The 16,447-nt window shown below is 51.6% G+C and overlaps 1 protein-coding gene across 6 annotated transcripts in view; it reads right to left on the bottom strand.

The window, feature by feature from the left end:
* KCNMA1 (potassium calcium-activated channel subfamily M alpha 1) overlaps nt 1–15,463 on the bottom strand; it is a 747,896-nt gene extending 732,433 nt beyond the window's left edge. For 4 of the 6 annotated variants that reach the window (XR_003437863.1, XM_027129780.1, XM_027129782.1 and 1 more), the window contains exon 1: nt 14,349–14,885. Coding sequence is in view for 5 of the 6 variants with exons in the window: in XM_027129780.1 (XP_026985581.1) it covers nt 14,349–14,717 (369 nt within the window). In the remaining variant the exon portion in view is untranslated. Of the gene's footprint in view, nt 1–14,348 lie in introns of all 6 variants that reach the window. The other 2 variants (XM_027129781.1, XM_027129778.1) reach the window with 2 other exon arrangements.
* Nucleotides 15,464–16,447: the final 984 nt, after the last annotated feature.

Here is a 16,447-nt window from a genome sequence, read left to right as displayed (position 1 = left end):
ACAACTGCACACAGCACACCTGCCTACTAGGTAGAGAAAAGGTGAATTAACCTACTTTCCAGCAAGGGAAACCAAGGCATAGAGAGAGTAAAAGGACTAGATAACCTTTAAGGTTCGTTTCTATCTGGATAGTATAGAACTCTCTGAACTTGTCCAAGGGATCTCACATCTCACCTAGGGATGGCTGCCTGAGTCTCCACACAATGACTCCTCTCCTCAGTCCTATGTCTTCACAGTTTCCTTCACTCCGTGGCAGGGATGAGCTGAGCAGAGCCCACCTACCACTACAGGAGGTGTGACGTATGACTGTAGGTGAACAGTGCAGGGGTTAAGACACGTGAGCTCCACTGCCCACCTGCCTGGATTTACACCTGGCTCTTCCCTCACTAGTGTGCGACCCTGCGCAAGTCACTCAACTTCTCCACGCCTCTGTCCTGTAAAGGGAGGATGATGATACCACCTATTTCACTGGGTTGTTGTGAGGACTAAACAATATAAAGAGCTTAGAAACTACAAGAACCACAGTAAACACTCAAAGTTTTTTATCCAAAAAAAAAAGTATTATGTATGCCTCAGTCTTCTAATCTGTAAACTGGGCATCATAAAGGTGTTCACTCCACAGGAGTGTGAGGTTTAAACACCATAATAAACATAAGAAGTTTTAAAAGAGTGCTTCATGCATAGTAAATACTTTCAAGAGTTTATTAATTTTTTTCCCTAAAAAGCCAGTTACTCCAGTTCACATAGAAAGACTTAGCAAAACAGAAGTGCCAGTAAGTGTGGAGATCAATGCAATGTCTGAAGAGGGAGAGAAAAGGCCAAGAGAGAATGTTTGAGAATCAGGTGCTGTTTTCTAAAACAGGTGGTAGGGACTCCCCTGGTGGTCCAGTGGCTAAGACTCTGTGCTCCCAATGCAGGGGGCCCAGGTTTGATCTCTGGTCAGGGAACTAGATTCCGCATGCTTCAACTAAGAATTCGCATGCTGCAACTAAAGATCCTGCACGCAGCAAAGAAGATCCTGCATGCCACAACTAAGACCCAGTGCAGCCGAATAAATATTTTTAAAAAATAAAATAAAATAAAACAGGTGGTAGACAGGCTGTACTAGCAATTACAGCTCTCTTTTTTATATAAATTTATTTATTTCACTTATTTATTTTTGGCTGCGTTGGGTCTTCACTGCTGCACATGGGCTTTCTCTAGTTGTGGCGAGTGGGGTCTACTCCTTGTTGCAGTGCGCAGGCTTCTCATTGCGGTGGCTTCTCTTGTTGTGGAGCACGGGCTCTAGGTACGCAGGCTTCAGTAGTTGTGGTGCGCGGACTCAGTAGTTGTGGCTTGTGGGCTCTAGAACGCGGGCTTAGTTGCTCCATGGCATGTGGGATCTTCCCGGACCAGGGCTCAAACCTGTGTCCCCTGCACTGACAGCCAGATTCTTAACCACTGCGCCACCAGGGAAGCCCTACAGGTCTCTGTTTTAAGCGAATTCTTTCAGAGGTCAGGAAGCAAAGAGAAGCAGGGATGAAAAGTCACTGGTGGGGCAGGTCAGAAAGAACGGAAGCGCTCACTTGCTGGCTTCTCTTTTCACCATTAAAATTGCTGTCAAGCCTTGCCTGGCATTTAAAATAGCATCATCCCTGGAGATAGCTGTTTCAGTTTCATTACAGTCTGTGTTCATAGAGTACAAATAGAAACCTTCGTGATTTTATTAGTTTTCATGCAACTCAGGAGAGATCTGCATGATGACATTTCAGCTCCTGACTTAAAGAAGGGACCAATTAAGAACAGAGTGCTTGCATTGCCTGTCGCTGGAAAATGAAAAGCTTCCCAGAGTTTTCAAAAATCTCTGTCCTATCTGGTTCATGGCCATAAATAAACTGTTTGGTCCTGCAGATACAAAAACTACGGTCTTAAAATTTTAGTTCATTTGGTAAGGAATACTTGCAGGATGTCTTCATCCTCCAATAAGAATTAAACTACAATATAGAAAATCTAAGGAAGTATTTTTTGTCTGGGCCTCGTCAAGTCCTACCATCATCGTCAGTTTGCTCAATAACACCCAAAAACTACCTGGCACTCTGTGGATCTGTGAAGTGTTAACGTAATATAGCTGTGACAAGTTGAAATTTAATACATGGCTCCAGTAGCATAATCTGATTAATGTTATATAACCTAAGAGACTATTCAGCAGGTCTGATGTGCTAGCTGCTTACGATTTACAGGAGAGGCAGGTATTTCAGAAGTTACTGACCCCATCAGATACCCTCTTCTTTGCCACAGAAACTGTGGTCATCTTATTGCTGATTTTGGCAGCTGGAGTGCTTCATGGAACAGGGCTGTGATGAACATTCTCGCTCTGGGGTTGCCTTTTGGGGCGAGTTAAGGAAAAGCACGAAAGTAAGTGGATTTGCATGACCTCCTCTTTAATCAGATGTTTCTTTTTATTCCCAACCTCAACAAAGCCAACCTATCATAGTGTACTGTTTATAGTCTAGTCTATAATCCAAGACCTTTTCAACCTTTCCCCCAAACCAGAAATTAAAATTAAAACCTCAGTAGTGGTGTGGCCATGTCATTAGAAGTAATAGTACAGGGACTTTCCTGGTGGCGCAGTGGTAAAGAATCCACCTGCCAACGCGGGGGACACGGGTTCGAGCCCTGGTCCGGGAAGATCCCACATGCCGTGGAGCAACTAAGCCCGTGAGCCACAACTACTGATGTCACAACTACTGAGCCTACTCTCTAGAGCCCGTGAGCCACAACTACTGAGCCCACATGCTACAACTACTGAAGCCCACGTGCCTAGAGCCCGTGCTCTACAGCAAGAGAAGCCACCACAACGAGAAGCCCGCGCACCGCGACGAAGAGTAGCCCCCGCTCACCGCAACTACAGAAAGCCCGTGCACAGCAACGAAGACCAAAGACAGCCAAATAAATAAATAAATAAATAAATTTATTTTTTTAAAAAGTAGTAGCACAGTCACAGAAAACTATTTGAGTTTTTTTTTTCTTAATGACAAGTGTGACTGTACCTCCAATGGGGCCCCTGTCCCCAGACTGTAATTCTTAAATATGCCACCTCATCGAAATCAGTACGGAAGTTTTGGGGACATGTCAATCAGATTTCACTCTTGGGATTCAGAGGCACCAGAACTACTCCCTGGGCCCACTGCCTTGAGTAAGTTAGTCTCGGGTTCTTTATCAGGTAAAAATGATAGCTCTGAAATCTGATGGAAGAAATGGCTGTATATTGAAATCACTGAATCAGAGAGCACGTTACATACGACAAAACTGGGGCCCAGAGACCATCACTTGCCTAAGATACCGTAACTACTCATATGTCAAAATCAAAAATCCAGTGGTCCCTTCACTTCACACACCATCAAACCAGACTTGATGGGCAGAAACGCTGTTCGGTCTGTTCTGCTCTCACTGTGGGTACAGCTAAAACAAACAAGCACCACGGTGAAGAATGTGTCTGAAGATAATGAACATCCATCTCCAGGAAGTGGGGTTTAGAGGGACTTTTTTTCCTTTTTTAAAAAATTGTAATTGTGGTAAAACAGACATACCATAAAACTTACCATCTTAACCATTTTAAGTGTACAGTTCAGTAGTATTAAGTATACTCATATTATTGTGCAGAACCTTTTCGTCTTACAAAACTGAAATTCTCTATCCATTAAACAACCGCCCCCCGTCTCCCCCAGCCCCTGGTAACCACCATTCTACTTCTGTGTCTGCGCAACTAGGTGCCTCATGTAAGTATTGTAGGATCACACAGTATGTGTCCTTTTGTGACTGGCTTAGCTCACCTAGCATAATGTCCTCCAGGGGCATCCATGTTGTAGCACACGTCGGAATTTCCTTCCTTTTTCCAAATGGATAATATTCCACTGCAGGTAAACACCACATTTGTTTATCCATTTATCCATCGATGGACATTTGGGCTGCTTCCACCTTTTGGCTATTACGAATAATGCTGCTATGAACAGGGATGTGCAAGTATCTTCTTTTGGATATGTACCCAGCCGTGGAATTGCTAGGTCATATGGTAGTTCTATGTTCAGTTTTTTTGACAAACCACCATACTGCTTCCCCCAGTAGCTGCATCATGGTGCATTCCCACACACCGCGCACCAGGCTTCCAATTCCTTCACATCCTCGTCAACACGTGCTGCTTTCTGGGTTTTGAGGTAGTAGCCATCCTGGTGGGTGTGAGGTGTCCTTTTTTTCTTTAAGCACCTCTCTGTCTTGCCTACATTTTCTACAGTGAATATATATACACTTAGGACTAAGGACAAAAGTGTAAAACACAAATTGAAAAAGCGATCTTACAGGGAAAATAGGGTTGTACACGAACTTAAGAAATGGGTTTCTTTTTTTTTTTTGTATTTACTTGATTGATTTATTCATTTCTATTATTTTTTATAGACAAAGTTAGCACCAAATATATATATATATTTTTTGCGGTACGCGGGCCTCTCACCGCGGTGGCCTCTCCCATTGCAGAGCACAGGCTCCGGACGCGCAGGCTCAGCAGCCATGGCTCACGGGCCCAGGTGCTCCGCGGCATGTGGGATCTTCCCGGACCGGGGCACGAACCCGTGTCCCCTGCATCGGCAGGCGGACTCTCAACCACTGCGCCACCAGGGAAGCCCAGTTTCTTTTTTAAGACAGGCAAAGTATTACGGGTTCAGCTCGAGACACCATTCCTATACTCTTCAAGAGTCTTACCACCTGGTCAGCTGTGGCTGCCACAATCTATGAGGGAAACGGCCGTAATTTATGGGTAGCTAAAGCAATTCCTCTAAGCACTGGGAGGAAAGTGCTCCCAGGTGCACAAAGAAGAGAAACAGTGTATTAAGCGGTGGCCAGCTAATGTGGGTCATGAAAATCCCCGGCCCTCAGATAAACCCTTTCTTTCATCTTCCAAATCTTTCCTCCGAGCCTTAAGGGCCCTTATCTCTGAGTTCTCCATTGGCTACTCATTGCCCATCTACTTTTTCCCCTTCCAGAGCCACAAAAAGTCTACTTTCCAAAGTCATGTAAAGGGAAAACAAACTCATGCGGCAATTTCTCCCAAAGAGAAGAATTCTGCTCCTGCATAAACATGTACACGAAGAGGAAGAGCCCCCAGAAACCTTATAACCCCTGGTGTCTGGGCCACAGGGCCACACAAGCCCCACGCTAGCAGTTCATTAGAGGGAACTCACTTGAAAAGCTAAACTCTTCCAAAAGGGAAAGCACTCTTCCCACTGGTCTTTATATAATGCTAATGCTGCACACCCCGGGCATGAGGTCACTTGTCATGATTTATTCATTAAGACAAAGGGGAAGGGACTAAAAACAAAATCCATCCACTTACGTATTTATCCAGCCTCCAGCTCCCAGACGAGAAATTCTACTTTTCTTTGTGTCAACATCTCCCTCTCCCCCCTGCCCTCCCTCACCCTCCCCTCTTGTATGTTCTCTTTCTTTTCTGGTTTCTTTCCGCTCAGCAAAATAGGAGAAATGGCAGCAGTAGTGTATAGAAGCCCAGAGGAGAAGAGATAAGATGAGCAGTTGGAGAGGAATAATCTTCAACTCTAGGAGCAGCTGTATTTAAATGATCCAAAAAGAAACTCACGATCACTGTCTGTTCTCTCTCTCTTGGGAAGAGCCAACACCTAGAAAGCAGAGTCCAATGCAGGCTTCTTAACAAAGGATCTGTACTCTACATACATCTGGATCCCTGGTACTGCCCCCAAATCACATCTGCTCTCGGCCAAGCCCAGCACTGAACTCTGAAAGAAGCTGAGCTTTGGAATCACTGGGCACATTCCAGTGACAAAGAGGCGACCCAATAGCTCAGGGATGGCCAAATCCTCACCCACAGCTTCTGACAAGACCTGACACATTGCACAGGACAAACCACCAGAACCAAGAGCCAGGATGGGCTGCTGTGTAAACCCTGGGGAAGAGGGCATGGAGAAACCTCACCGCCTCCGGGGAAGGAGGACATCGGGCAGTCACGAGAGAGAAAAAGAAGGTGGCTTGCACGGTAGCGACAAAAGTTAAGGGCGTTCTACATCTCAAGAACATTGCTGACACTTAAACCCACCCAGCTCTAGGCCTTCTTGGGCCGGATTTAGAATTTGAAATCTATCACCTACCAAGACATGTTCTGTGTGTCCTAGAAACAGCCGAGAAGCAAAGAGGGGTTAGTGCAAGGAGAAAGACCTTTCCATTCATGCTTAGGCGGGTTTGTGCCCCATGGAATGGTGGCCTCGGAAGGCCGTGAACACCCCAGTCCCCTCTGGAGATGGGGCCGAGGGCTCCCAGCACTGGCACTGGGGAGGAGGTAGGACCCCGACGCCAAAGCACCTTTCTACCCCTATGATGTCACAACTCCACGTGCCTCTCAGCTTGCGAGATCAAGCCTCTATTTGTTGTCCACTAACCTGCAAACTTCAGTCCCTCTGCTCCTGGACTTGGCGGGAATCACCAAGAAAGAAAGGAAATCAAGGAAAGGATAAAGAGCGAAGGAAGGGACACAGCGTTTCTGTTAATTACCTTTGAAATGCCCAGCGTCAACCGGATCTCGTCCCCTGGAAAACCTGGTAGGGAGGCCAATGAAACAGCATAAAGAATACCAAGTAAATGAGATGTTTTAAATAATTTCGCTTTTGGCCATGTAAAGAAGCATTAGTCATACAGGTAATGAGATCTTATAGGGAGACGATTCAGAGGCTCGGCTTGACAACGTGAAGTATACCCCTTCTGGACCTGGAGTGCCAATTACATTTCCAAATTGGCAATTAGACATAATGCCCCAAATAATGCCAAAAACAAAGCAAATTCCGTCTTCAAGCAGCCATTCTTTCGAAGCTGTCCTTCTGCTCCCTGCCTGACTCATCCACCTCATGGACAAGTGCTCATCGTGAACAAATTCTTCTTACCCACCGGTCAGGGGAGACCGGGGTGGCATGAATAATTAAAATCCAGAAATGACTCAAGCACATCCATCCCTTTCACCCAGAGTTTCTCCATAGCGTCTAACAAATTACCCAAAAGAGCAGCAAAATGTATTTGCACCTACAACATTCCCGCGCAGCCTCCCACAGATCACTGTGGAAGGGCCCTCCCAACATATATCTGTGCTTGTATTTACATGACTCAGTTCCTGCCCTCAGGGGGTTTGCAGGCAACTTGGAGACCAGACATGAGAAGATAACTGAATTTTTCCATCCTTCCATCAAACAAACTGGGTCTTATTTTTATCCCTAGCACCTAGCTTGGTTCCTGGAACAGAGGATGAACTCCCTATGTAATAAAAGCCAAAACAACAACACTAATAACCACAAGATGTATCTGAGGACCTACTGTGTGCCGGGCATCATGCTGAGTCCTTCATTTAGGCTGACGATGCTCACGATAAATGTTTATTCCAGGTTCTCCCCTTTGACGATGGAACAACCCAAAATGCACATCTCCAGGAAAAAGCCCCTGACGGTATGAGCTGTGAAAACCCTGACAGTATGTTGAGAAAAGGAGCTACTTCCAGCTTCATCTGCTGGGATTCTCGAGAAGTACCACTGGAGGGTGGCACAGCACAGTGCCGCACATCTCTCCCCACTCCGTGATCAGGTCTTGAGCCCAATCCTTTCACATCCCTCCGCTTGGAAAAGCCCACCGAGGTCCCTATGGAAAATCAGGCTGGCAGTTTTACTGCCTGCTGACTTCAAACACCCCGGAGGCAGCGGCCAACAGCTGGCTTCCCGGAGCATCGCCACAGTGCAGCCCTGGCTCCACCACGAGCCTCTAATTTTGCAAGAAGGTGGTTTGGCTGAGTTGCCATCCGGGACTGCGGAAAGTCCCCTGGCAGTGTGACCCACCGGCACGAGGGAGAGCCCACAGCCTGATGGGCGACGCACAGACCACACCCCCATAGATCTGCAGGATGCTGCCCTGGTCACCACAACCCAGCCCCAAACCAACAGCGCTGTGGGTTCCTAGGGAGCAGATACCCGAACAATCAGCTTTAGCAGGGAGCACCCAGACTGAACGGCAGCAACGCGGAGAGGCCTGAGCCGAGTTTTCTCCACCTGGCTGTCCTGGCACAGAGAACCTTCCTCTTCTCATCCCTTCCCACTGCTGAAGAGCTGAGAATTTCCATATTTAAAAATAGCCCTGTCTTCAGAGAGAGACCGCCTGGAGACTGAGGCTGGGACCAGATCCTTGCTTCTCAAAGCATGGTCTGCTCAGCATCGATATCACCTGTGGCTTGTCAGAAATGCAGAGTCTCAGGCCCCACCCTGGACCTTCTGAATCAGAATCTGCATTTTAATGGCTCTCCAGGTGATTCGTGCACATGTAAACGTGCGAGAGGCCCCAGAAGTAGATGGACTAAGATGCTCTCTGGCCATGGGAGGGAGAGATCTAACACCCCAACTGAACATCCCTTGAGCCTTCTCCCTGGAGTGCTGGGACACCCCTGCCTCTCAGGCTGGGGCCCCCGAGCTTCCTTCTCCGTGTGCCCAGGGCCAGGGTTCCACCCACTCAGAAGCATCTCAAAAAAAGGGCACTCTCTTGATCTGCTCCCTGCTGTGCACAGAAAGGCTGTGTGACTTCAGAGGTCCTGGGGGACGCTGACCTTGCCTGCCCCCCAAGCAGGTCTCATGGAGACCAATGCTCCCCGCAGGGCTCCAGGAGCTGCGGCATCACGGCACAAACACCGCCCTTCTCACCGGAACCACAGAGGTGTCCTTGCAGGGGCTCCACAGCTCTGAAGTCCCAGGAAGGTGGGGCTGGCCGCTGTGATCCGCAGGCTAGCACGGTCACTGCCACTGTGAGCTGGGACACCGCGGCTGCCCGCACTGGGAAGGAGGTCCTGGCGTCGGAATCCAACACCAACCTGACTGCTTCAGCAGCAGGCTCCTTTTGCCCTGGTCAGAAAGAGATACCCACAGCAAGCACTCTCTGTACCAGGCACACAGCGAATGTCCCCATCCAGGGAAGAAGATAGCGGTGAGCCTTGCCCTTGGAATCCTTTCTCCCCCAGGCCAAACACAAGGGCAGCTCTTGCTTTCCTCCTGATGCACGTTTGGACAAGGACCCTGGGCACCCGGAAATAGAGCCAGCGCGTGGCTTGCAGTCACCAGTATCCTCCTAGGAAATGCTATAGAGTGGGGTCCCTGCGGGTACCTACCCCAAAGGGCTGAGCTCTACGAGGACCCCCGGTTTACAGATGAGGAGACTGAGGCACAAAGCGGTGACGTCCTTGCCCAAGGTCACAGGCTGACTTCTGGGTGCTACATGGCGAGCGTGACACCTAGGCCCTGCTGCTCAAAGTGAGCACGGCCAAGGGCAGTTTAACCAATTCCTCTCCCTTGGGACTTCTCCCAGAACATGACGTGACTCTCCAAGGTGGGGGTTGCAGATATGCCCTGACTTACAATTTTGTTTCACAAGGTAACTGCAAGGGCAAGTGCTCCACAGAACACACTTGGGGAAATACTACTCTGGAGGCGATCAGGGTAAAGCTGGTCTGAGTAGAGAGCACCCTGGCGGGGAAACTGTTCCATTGTCAGGGGAACAGGTCTGTGGGCTCTGGACTGGGGAGAACAGGGGTGGAATTCATCCTTTCTCAAGGGACATTCGACAGCCACACCTGCCCACAAAACCTTCCACTTCTGCTAGGTCTGCAGCTCCTGGAGCCCCACGACGACAATGCTCACCGCTGACCTGCCCGCCGTCAGAGCACTAGCCATCCTGCCAAGCCCTCAGCCGTGGGGCCTTCCGAGGCTGCCCCTCCCCGACCTGCCAGCCTCGCAACAGCCAAGAGCTATGAGCCCACATCTCAATCTGACCCTAGCTGGTTGTCTGACCCAAGGACAACCGACTCCAGGGCCTAGAGGTCCCTTTCGGTTCAAAAGTTCTATTTGTTGTAGTCTGTGCCCTTCCAGGGCCAAAAGTTCAAGGAATCAAGGAGAAAGTTTAAAACCTGCCACTTTGTGGAGCTATGATAGCTCCCATTTACAGGCCTGCTAAGTGCCAGGCATTTCCCGGGTGCTGTATACCCAGCATCGTCACTCCTTATAAGAATTCTACAGGGGCTTCCCTGGTGGCGCAGTGGTTGAGTCCGCCTGCCGATGCAGGGGATGTGGGTTCGTGCCCCGGTCCAGGAAGATCCCACATGCCGTGGAGCGGCTGGGCCCGTGAGCCATGGCCGCTGAGCCTGCGCTTCCGGAGCCTGTGCTCCGCAACGGGAGAGGCCACAACAGTGAGAGGCCCGCGTACTGAAAAAAAAAAAAAAAAAAAAAAGAATTCTACAAAGTAAGCATCGTTAGCTTTTCTTACATGTGAAGAAACCATGCTTAACAGGGCTGCCAGCCACAGATGCCCAGCTAACAAGTATGGAATCCATGATTTGCACTCGGGTCTGTCTGACTGCAGCATCTCTACGGAAGTGTGCATTTCCACAGGGGGAGCCAGGAACAGGAAGCAAAAGTTCTCAGGACAAGGGAAGGTCACCTGGAACTCCCCTGTGCCTGGGACCTGAGCACTTCTCCAAGGCCCCCCCTAAGTGATCCGAAGGAACATCTGTAGTTCGTCCGATGCAGACTATCTCCAGGATGAGATGAGGCACCAGGGCCAATCTGGAATCAAGAATTCTGAGGCACTGAAGTTTCCAGCCCTGATTGGATGATGCGTCAGGCCAGACCCTGGGTAATTACCAAGCCGTAATGGGATCTGATGTTTATATTAGTCACGAGTCTAACAGAGAAAACGTGTTGTTTTCTCAGACACAGCCGTGGAGACAAACCTCCATAATTCATTATATGCAGACCAACCTTAATCAATTCCAAACTTCTACAGGGAGGACAGCTCCACCTGAGAGCAGGATGAGTCTATGACCCACAGCAAACCACAGCTCCATAGGAAGCTGGCCTCAGCTTCCCCAGGCATTTAAAGAAAAGCAGACTGTGGGCTGGAGGAAGAGCAGAAGATGGGAATAAAGACACATAAGCACTCCGAGGCTGGAGAGTTACAGAACATGTTCTGAGCTAGAAACTTTACCCACAGATCACCAACTCCTTCTACCGGCTTCCACTGAGTCCCAGAGCAGGAAGGGACATTAGCACTCACAGAATTCAATCCCACATTTTGCACACCAGGAAAGAGACCAGAGAGGTTAATCTACTTCTTCAAGGTCACAACCTTCTTCAGGCTGCCAGAGCCGCTCCTTGTTCACTACAGTCTACGACTGGCTTAGACCTTGAAACGTCACGGCCAAGTAAAGAGAAGGCTCTGATGAAACCCAACAGAGAAAGAAAAATGATGTGAAAAAGTACAGCAAAGAATATAGTACTGGAATGACTGTGCCCAAATTCCCAACTGGGGGAAAATGGGATTCTCCTTCTTCTTTATTTCCTAAAGAAATCCACATAACTATTCTTTTCAGAATAGTAAAGTCATTCACGATTTGAGATTCGGAGGCCAGAGGAACTAAGGATGAGATGCCTCATGAGGTACATCCAGTGTCAGGTTCCTTTAATCAGAAAGGATGGTGCAGTCCCAGAGGCCAAATGCTTGTGATGCTGGAGCTCCCGCTGAAACTTATTCCCCTAGAATTTCAGATACTAAAAAGACCAGCCTTCCTCTGGACCCTAGCTCCGGGTCAAACCATCTCGGGGCTGAACCAGGATCAGGGTGAATATACCTGAGGGCTGGTAGAATACTAAAGAAAAGCAGCCTTAGTTTGCTTGAGAAACCCAACACTAAAATAATGATTCCAAACTGAAGCCAAATGCATTCTTCTGAACAGTGTCTTGATGACTACCAAATACTTGGAAAGCAAAAAGAATGAAAGACAAAAAACAAAAAAGAATGATTGCACTAAAAAATACAGACCTCAAGAGTAGAAAGAAAAGCTTATAAAAGGCCTAAGTAACTACTACTGGTCAAAATGAGATGGCTACACACACTGTTTAATTGAGCACATCAAGGGGCAAGTATTAAGAGATTCTGGGCATGTTTTAAAGGGGACTCTAATGGTACCAAAAGTGACGTGATCTCATTTTATACTGGCCTCACATCTTCCCAACCAACTGCAAGCATCTCTCATCCCAGATGATTCTTTGTAGAAAGTTCCAGTTTAGTCAACTCGGCATGTCTTGGAGCTACAAAATATAGCCTAATATCTAGGGGTTGGTTTTTTTTCTAATGATCATTGCCAAAAACGTATTTTCTTGAGAAAACTTACAGAGGTTATGCTTGGTCATCATTTAAGAAAGAGACTCTTTATGTGAATGATCCAATCAGCATTTCATCAGAAGCAATGCAGTAGCACTGATGTACCCCCTAGAGCAGAAAGACTTTAGAAGCTGTGTTTAAAACCCCAGGATCACAAAAACACTGAAACTTATTTTGACTCACTGAAAAAAATGTTTTCATTATGATCTAGCCTGCCCAGTTCCTGAAGGATAAGGAGATCGTTAAAAAGTTCCCCAAAATCACTCAGTGTAGAAAACGTCTGAGATGCATGCAACTACAAGTTCTACCTCTAAGGGTAGCACGGAATCTCAGTAAAGGAAAAACACTCACAGACTAAAGACTGGTGGGGAGGCAGAGGAGAGGGAATGTGTGAATAAGAAGGCTATATGAATAAGCACTGGTCAGGAGGACTAGGCAAGGGGCTGGGTCTAGGGGGTCTCGGGGTTAGGATTTTGCTTAACCTAATGGCTTCTCTGGAATGTGGGTGGTTTTGCACCTTGACAAGTAAGGAGAAACTGCTATGGCCAAGAAGGCAACTCCAGAGAAAACTGACGGACTAACATCTGGAGGTCTCCGGAGAAGTAGGAGGAAGAGGAAGAGAATGATGGCTTTTATTTTTCTCCCTTATTTCCAACACACCAGTATTTTCCAAAACACAAATGTGCTACCACAAAACACAGCTGAGCTCCAGCACCCAACACAATGTATAATTAATGATCAGGAGAGAGAGAGAGAGAGAGAGAGAGAGAGAGAGAGCTTCCCTTCACCCTTGTGTGTCACCCATAGCCCCCATCTTACCTACTCCCTCCCCGTAGCAATTAAGGAGGCTGCTACAAGTTGCTGTGCCCCGTGGAAGTTTGAGGTGTCCTCGGATTAACTTTATTAGAAAAGGTGTGAGCATTCCCACCGAGATGTGCCACGGCCTTGCACTGTTCCCTATCCCGCTTTGAGCTTCCCTCCCTCTGAAAATGCTGGCGCTGGTTAGTCCCCTAGGTTAAAAATTAGTCAAACAGAAAACAGCTTGGTCACTCTTTTTTCCAGTTCTTTCTTTTTTATCCTGCAGTTCTATGAAAAACTGCCCGCCACCTCTCACCTTCAGCCAGTGTGGGGGGGGGGGGGGGAAGAGGACATCTCTAGGGACACCACGGCGACAAACCAGGCAGTCAGCCTAGCAACCATACATAAGGTGTAGTGAGCCTCGGTGCTGGTGGGCGTCTCTGCGCCAGGAATAGTTTAAAGCCGACATCCAGCCACCTCAAAAGCGTCGGGGAGGAGGCTCGCGTGAAAACCTCGGCCTCGGCGGGCTCTCGGGCGGACCTCCCGCTCTAGCTCCACGCTGCCGGGGGCATTTCCGGGGACCTGAAGGCGGTGGCAGGGGGGCGAGAATACAGATGCCGAAAAACTTGCGGTGGGGGTGGGGGTCTGCTCCAACAGTAGGAGAGGGAGGGGACATCAGTTTTGCGACCTCGCCACATTCCTAAAGTGGCAGCATCCGCGGGTTGCCTCCAAAACTGGGATGCATCTCCCCAACTTTCTCTCGCCCCTCCAGGTCCCCCGCACGTCCTCTGGTCATGTTCCTCCCCTGGGATTCCCTAGTCCAAAAGATGTTCTCCCTTTCTCAAAGGATTTTCCTGCCCTTCTGATTTTACGAACTCATCTCCCCAACAGGTTTCTAAAGTGCGGGCTGACGCGCTCCCCCTCGCCCACCACAAGGAGCCGAGCCCGGGCAGGTGAGCCGCGCGGAACACGCACCGAGCGGCCCCCAGCTTGCTCGGTGCCCGCCGAGTCGGCTCTCCCTACCTCCCATCCCGGCCCCAGCCGCAGCCACAAACAACCCTACAATAAACAAGGGGACGGGATTTGGCGTCCGCGTCCCGGAGCGCACCGGTTGGGGGCAACTCCTCACCCCCGGCGCGCCGCCCGAAGCCCCAACAGGCGGGCGCCAGGAGAGCGGAGGGAAGGGAAGGCGGCGAGGGGAAGGCAGGCAGGGATGGAGGGAGGCACGGCGCTGTGAGAAGCGAGGAGGTGGGCTGCAGGGGACGCCGAGAAGCGGCGGGGCTGGCGCAGGGGGGAGGCGCCGGGGCGCGCGTTACCTTCGTCTTGCCCCCGCAGTGGCAGCAAACGGTCCACAGGTACTTGAGCGTCCGCCAGAGCAAGATGATGAAGAGGCCCCCGAAGAAAGTCACCATGGAGGAGGCCAGGAAAGCCCACCACATGCGCTGGCCCCGGCTGTCGCACGGCACCTCCATGGTCACTGGGATGATGAGCGCATCCATCTTGGGCTCGTGGACCGAGGACGAGGAGGAAGAGGAGGAGGAAGAAGAGGAGGAGGAAGAGGAGGAGGAGGAGGACGCGTCTAGGCTGAGAAGGTTCGCGTGGATATTGCTACTCATTCTAAGAGTGCTGCCTCCGCCGCCGCCGCCGCCGCCGCTGCTGCCGCCGCCGCCGCCACCATTTGCCATAGCTAGCAACGGGCAGCCGGCGCAGGGGCTCGGGGGAGCTCCTCCCGCCGCCAGCGCCACCCCGAACACCCATCAACAGCCATATTGCTGCTACTGCTGCCGCCGCCGCCGCCGCGGAGCGCGGGGAGGGGGCGGGGAGGCGCCTGGTCTCGGGGAGCTGTGCGCGACCTGGCGGGGTGCGCGGAGATATATACAGCGGGCCGACGCCGCCGCCCGCCCTCCCCCCGGCCGCCGGCCCGCCCGCCCAGGGGGGAGGGGGACGGAGCGCGCGGGCAGCTCCCCTCCCCGGCCCGAGCCCCGCTAACCCCGGGCTGCGCGGGCCCAGAGCGCCGAGAACGAGGGGGCGCTGCGGTCCGCCCCCGGGCCCGCCCCGGCTCTGCTCGCCGGCCCGGTTGCCCTCCGCGTCGCGTCGCGCCGCTCCGCGCCGCCCGTCCGCGGTGCGCCACGCGTTTGCGCCGCGCTCCGGCCCGGGACCCCTCCCCGCACGCAGCCCGCGCAGCTAGCCCGCCGCTCTGGACTTATTAGGCGGCGACTCGTTAATAATGCCTCATCAGCCCCCTCCCGGGCGTCCCCGCGCCAGCCCTCCTCTCCCGGCTGCGCTCGGCTCCCGCTCGCCGCCCCGGTGTGCGCCGGGCCCCGGCAGGTTCACCGCGCCCGGCCCGCCGCCGCCGCCGCCGCCGCTGCCGCCGCCGCCGCTAGCCCATGTTCCCGGGATCCCCGAGCCGCGCCGCCACGCCGCTGAGCCTCCTCGGCCTTCGCTCGATCTTCCTCCCCGCTTCCTCAGGCTCCTCCTCGTCGCCGCCCGAGCCTCTCCTGCGCGCGCCCCGCGATCCCCGCAGCCGCCAGCAACAGCAGCTGCAGCAACTGGAGCGGGCGCGGGCTCAGGCCGCCCGAACGGGAGGGGAGGAGGTTCGCCGCGCTGGCTCGCCTCGGCCCCGAGCTGGGCAGGGGGCCGGCAGACCCCTTGGCGACGGCCTGGCACGCACCCCTGAGCCGCAGTACGAAAGGTAGAGAGCCCCAAATCCAGGCGCGGGACCCGACACCTCTCTCCAAGGTGCTGCGCCCCCAGCCGAGCGCCCTGGGGGACCCGAGGAGGATGGCCGGGCGCCCGTGGCAGGCCATTTTTCCCAAAGGAGCCCCCAGTGGGGAGGGGAGAAGTGACCAGCTGTTGCTTGCACAGGCCGGACGCCCCAAGCTCCTCGGGCTTCGGGAGTGAGGAGGACCCTTCTCCAGGATACACACCCTCGTTCGACCCCTACCAGCCCCTGTCGCTCTTCCCTGTCGCCTTCCTAGGTGCCCCAGTGCCCCCTGTGTTCTGGAAAGCAGGGCCATGCAGGGGCCTGGCAGGTGGTCTGTGGCCTTTGACAGCAGCAGGTGGTTTTTCTGCTTCTTCCTTATTAAGCGACGGAGGCTGCCTAAGAGAGTAGGCAAAGATGGGCAGGGCCGACCTGACCTCAGGGACAGTGAAAGCTCCTATAGACAACAGAGTTCCCTAATGTCACTCCCCTTTTATTCAGCCTCAGACTCCATCGTGTGAGAAGGGCAGCTCCAAGCTCCATTAAAGCCCACCTTTCCCCATTTAGGGTCTTCTGTCCTCCCCACTTAGAGGTGAAGAAGGTGTCTGCGTTTGTTCAGCAGCCTCTCCCTAACCACCAGGGGAAATCCCCCTTCTGATACTCTCAACCTTTGCTCCCTCTGGACACTGCCCTTCCTTATGCTACCAGCTGGAC

Source organism: Aethalodelphis obliquidens, unplaced genomic scaffold, assembly GCF_003676395.1.
Source record: "Aethalodelphis obliquidens isolate GAN/ISIS:26980383/991018 unplaced genomic scaffold, ASM367639v1 scaffold37, whole genome shotgun sequence".
Lineage (NCBI taxonomy): Eukaryota > Metazoa > Chordata > Mammalia > Artiodactyla > Delphinidae > Aethalodelphis > Aethalodelphis obliquidens.
This window is presented reverse-complemented; position numbering and strand designations above follow the sequence as displayed.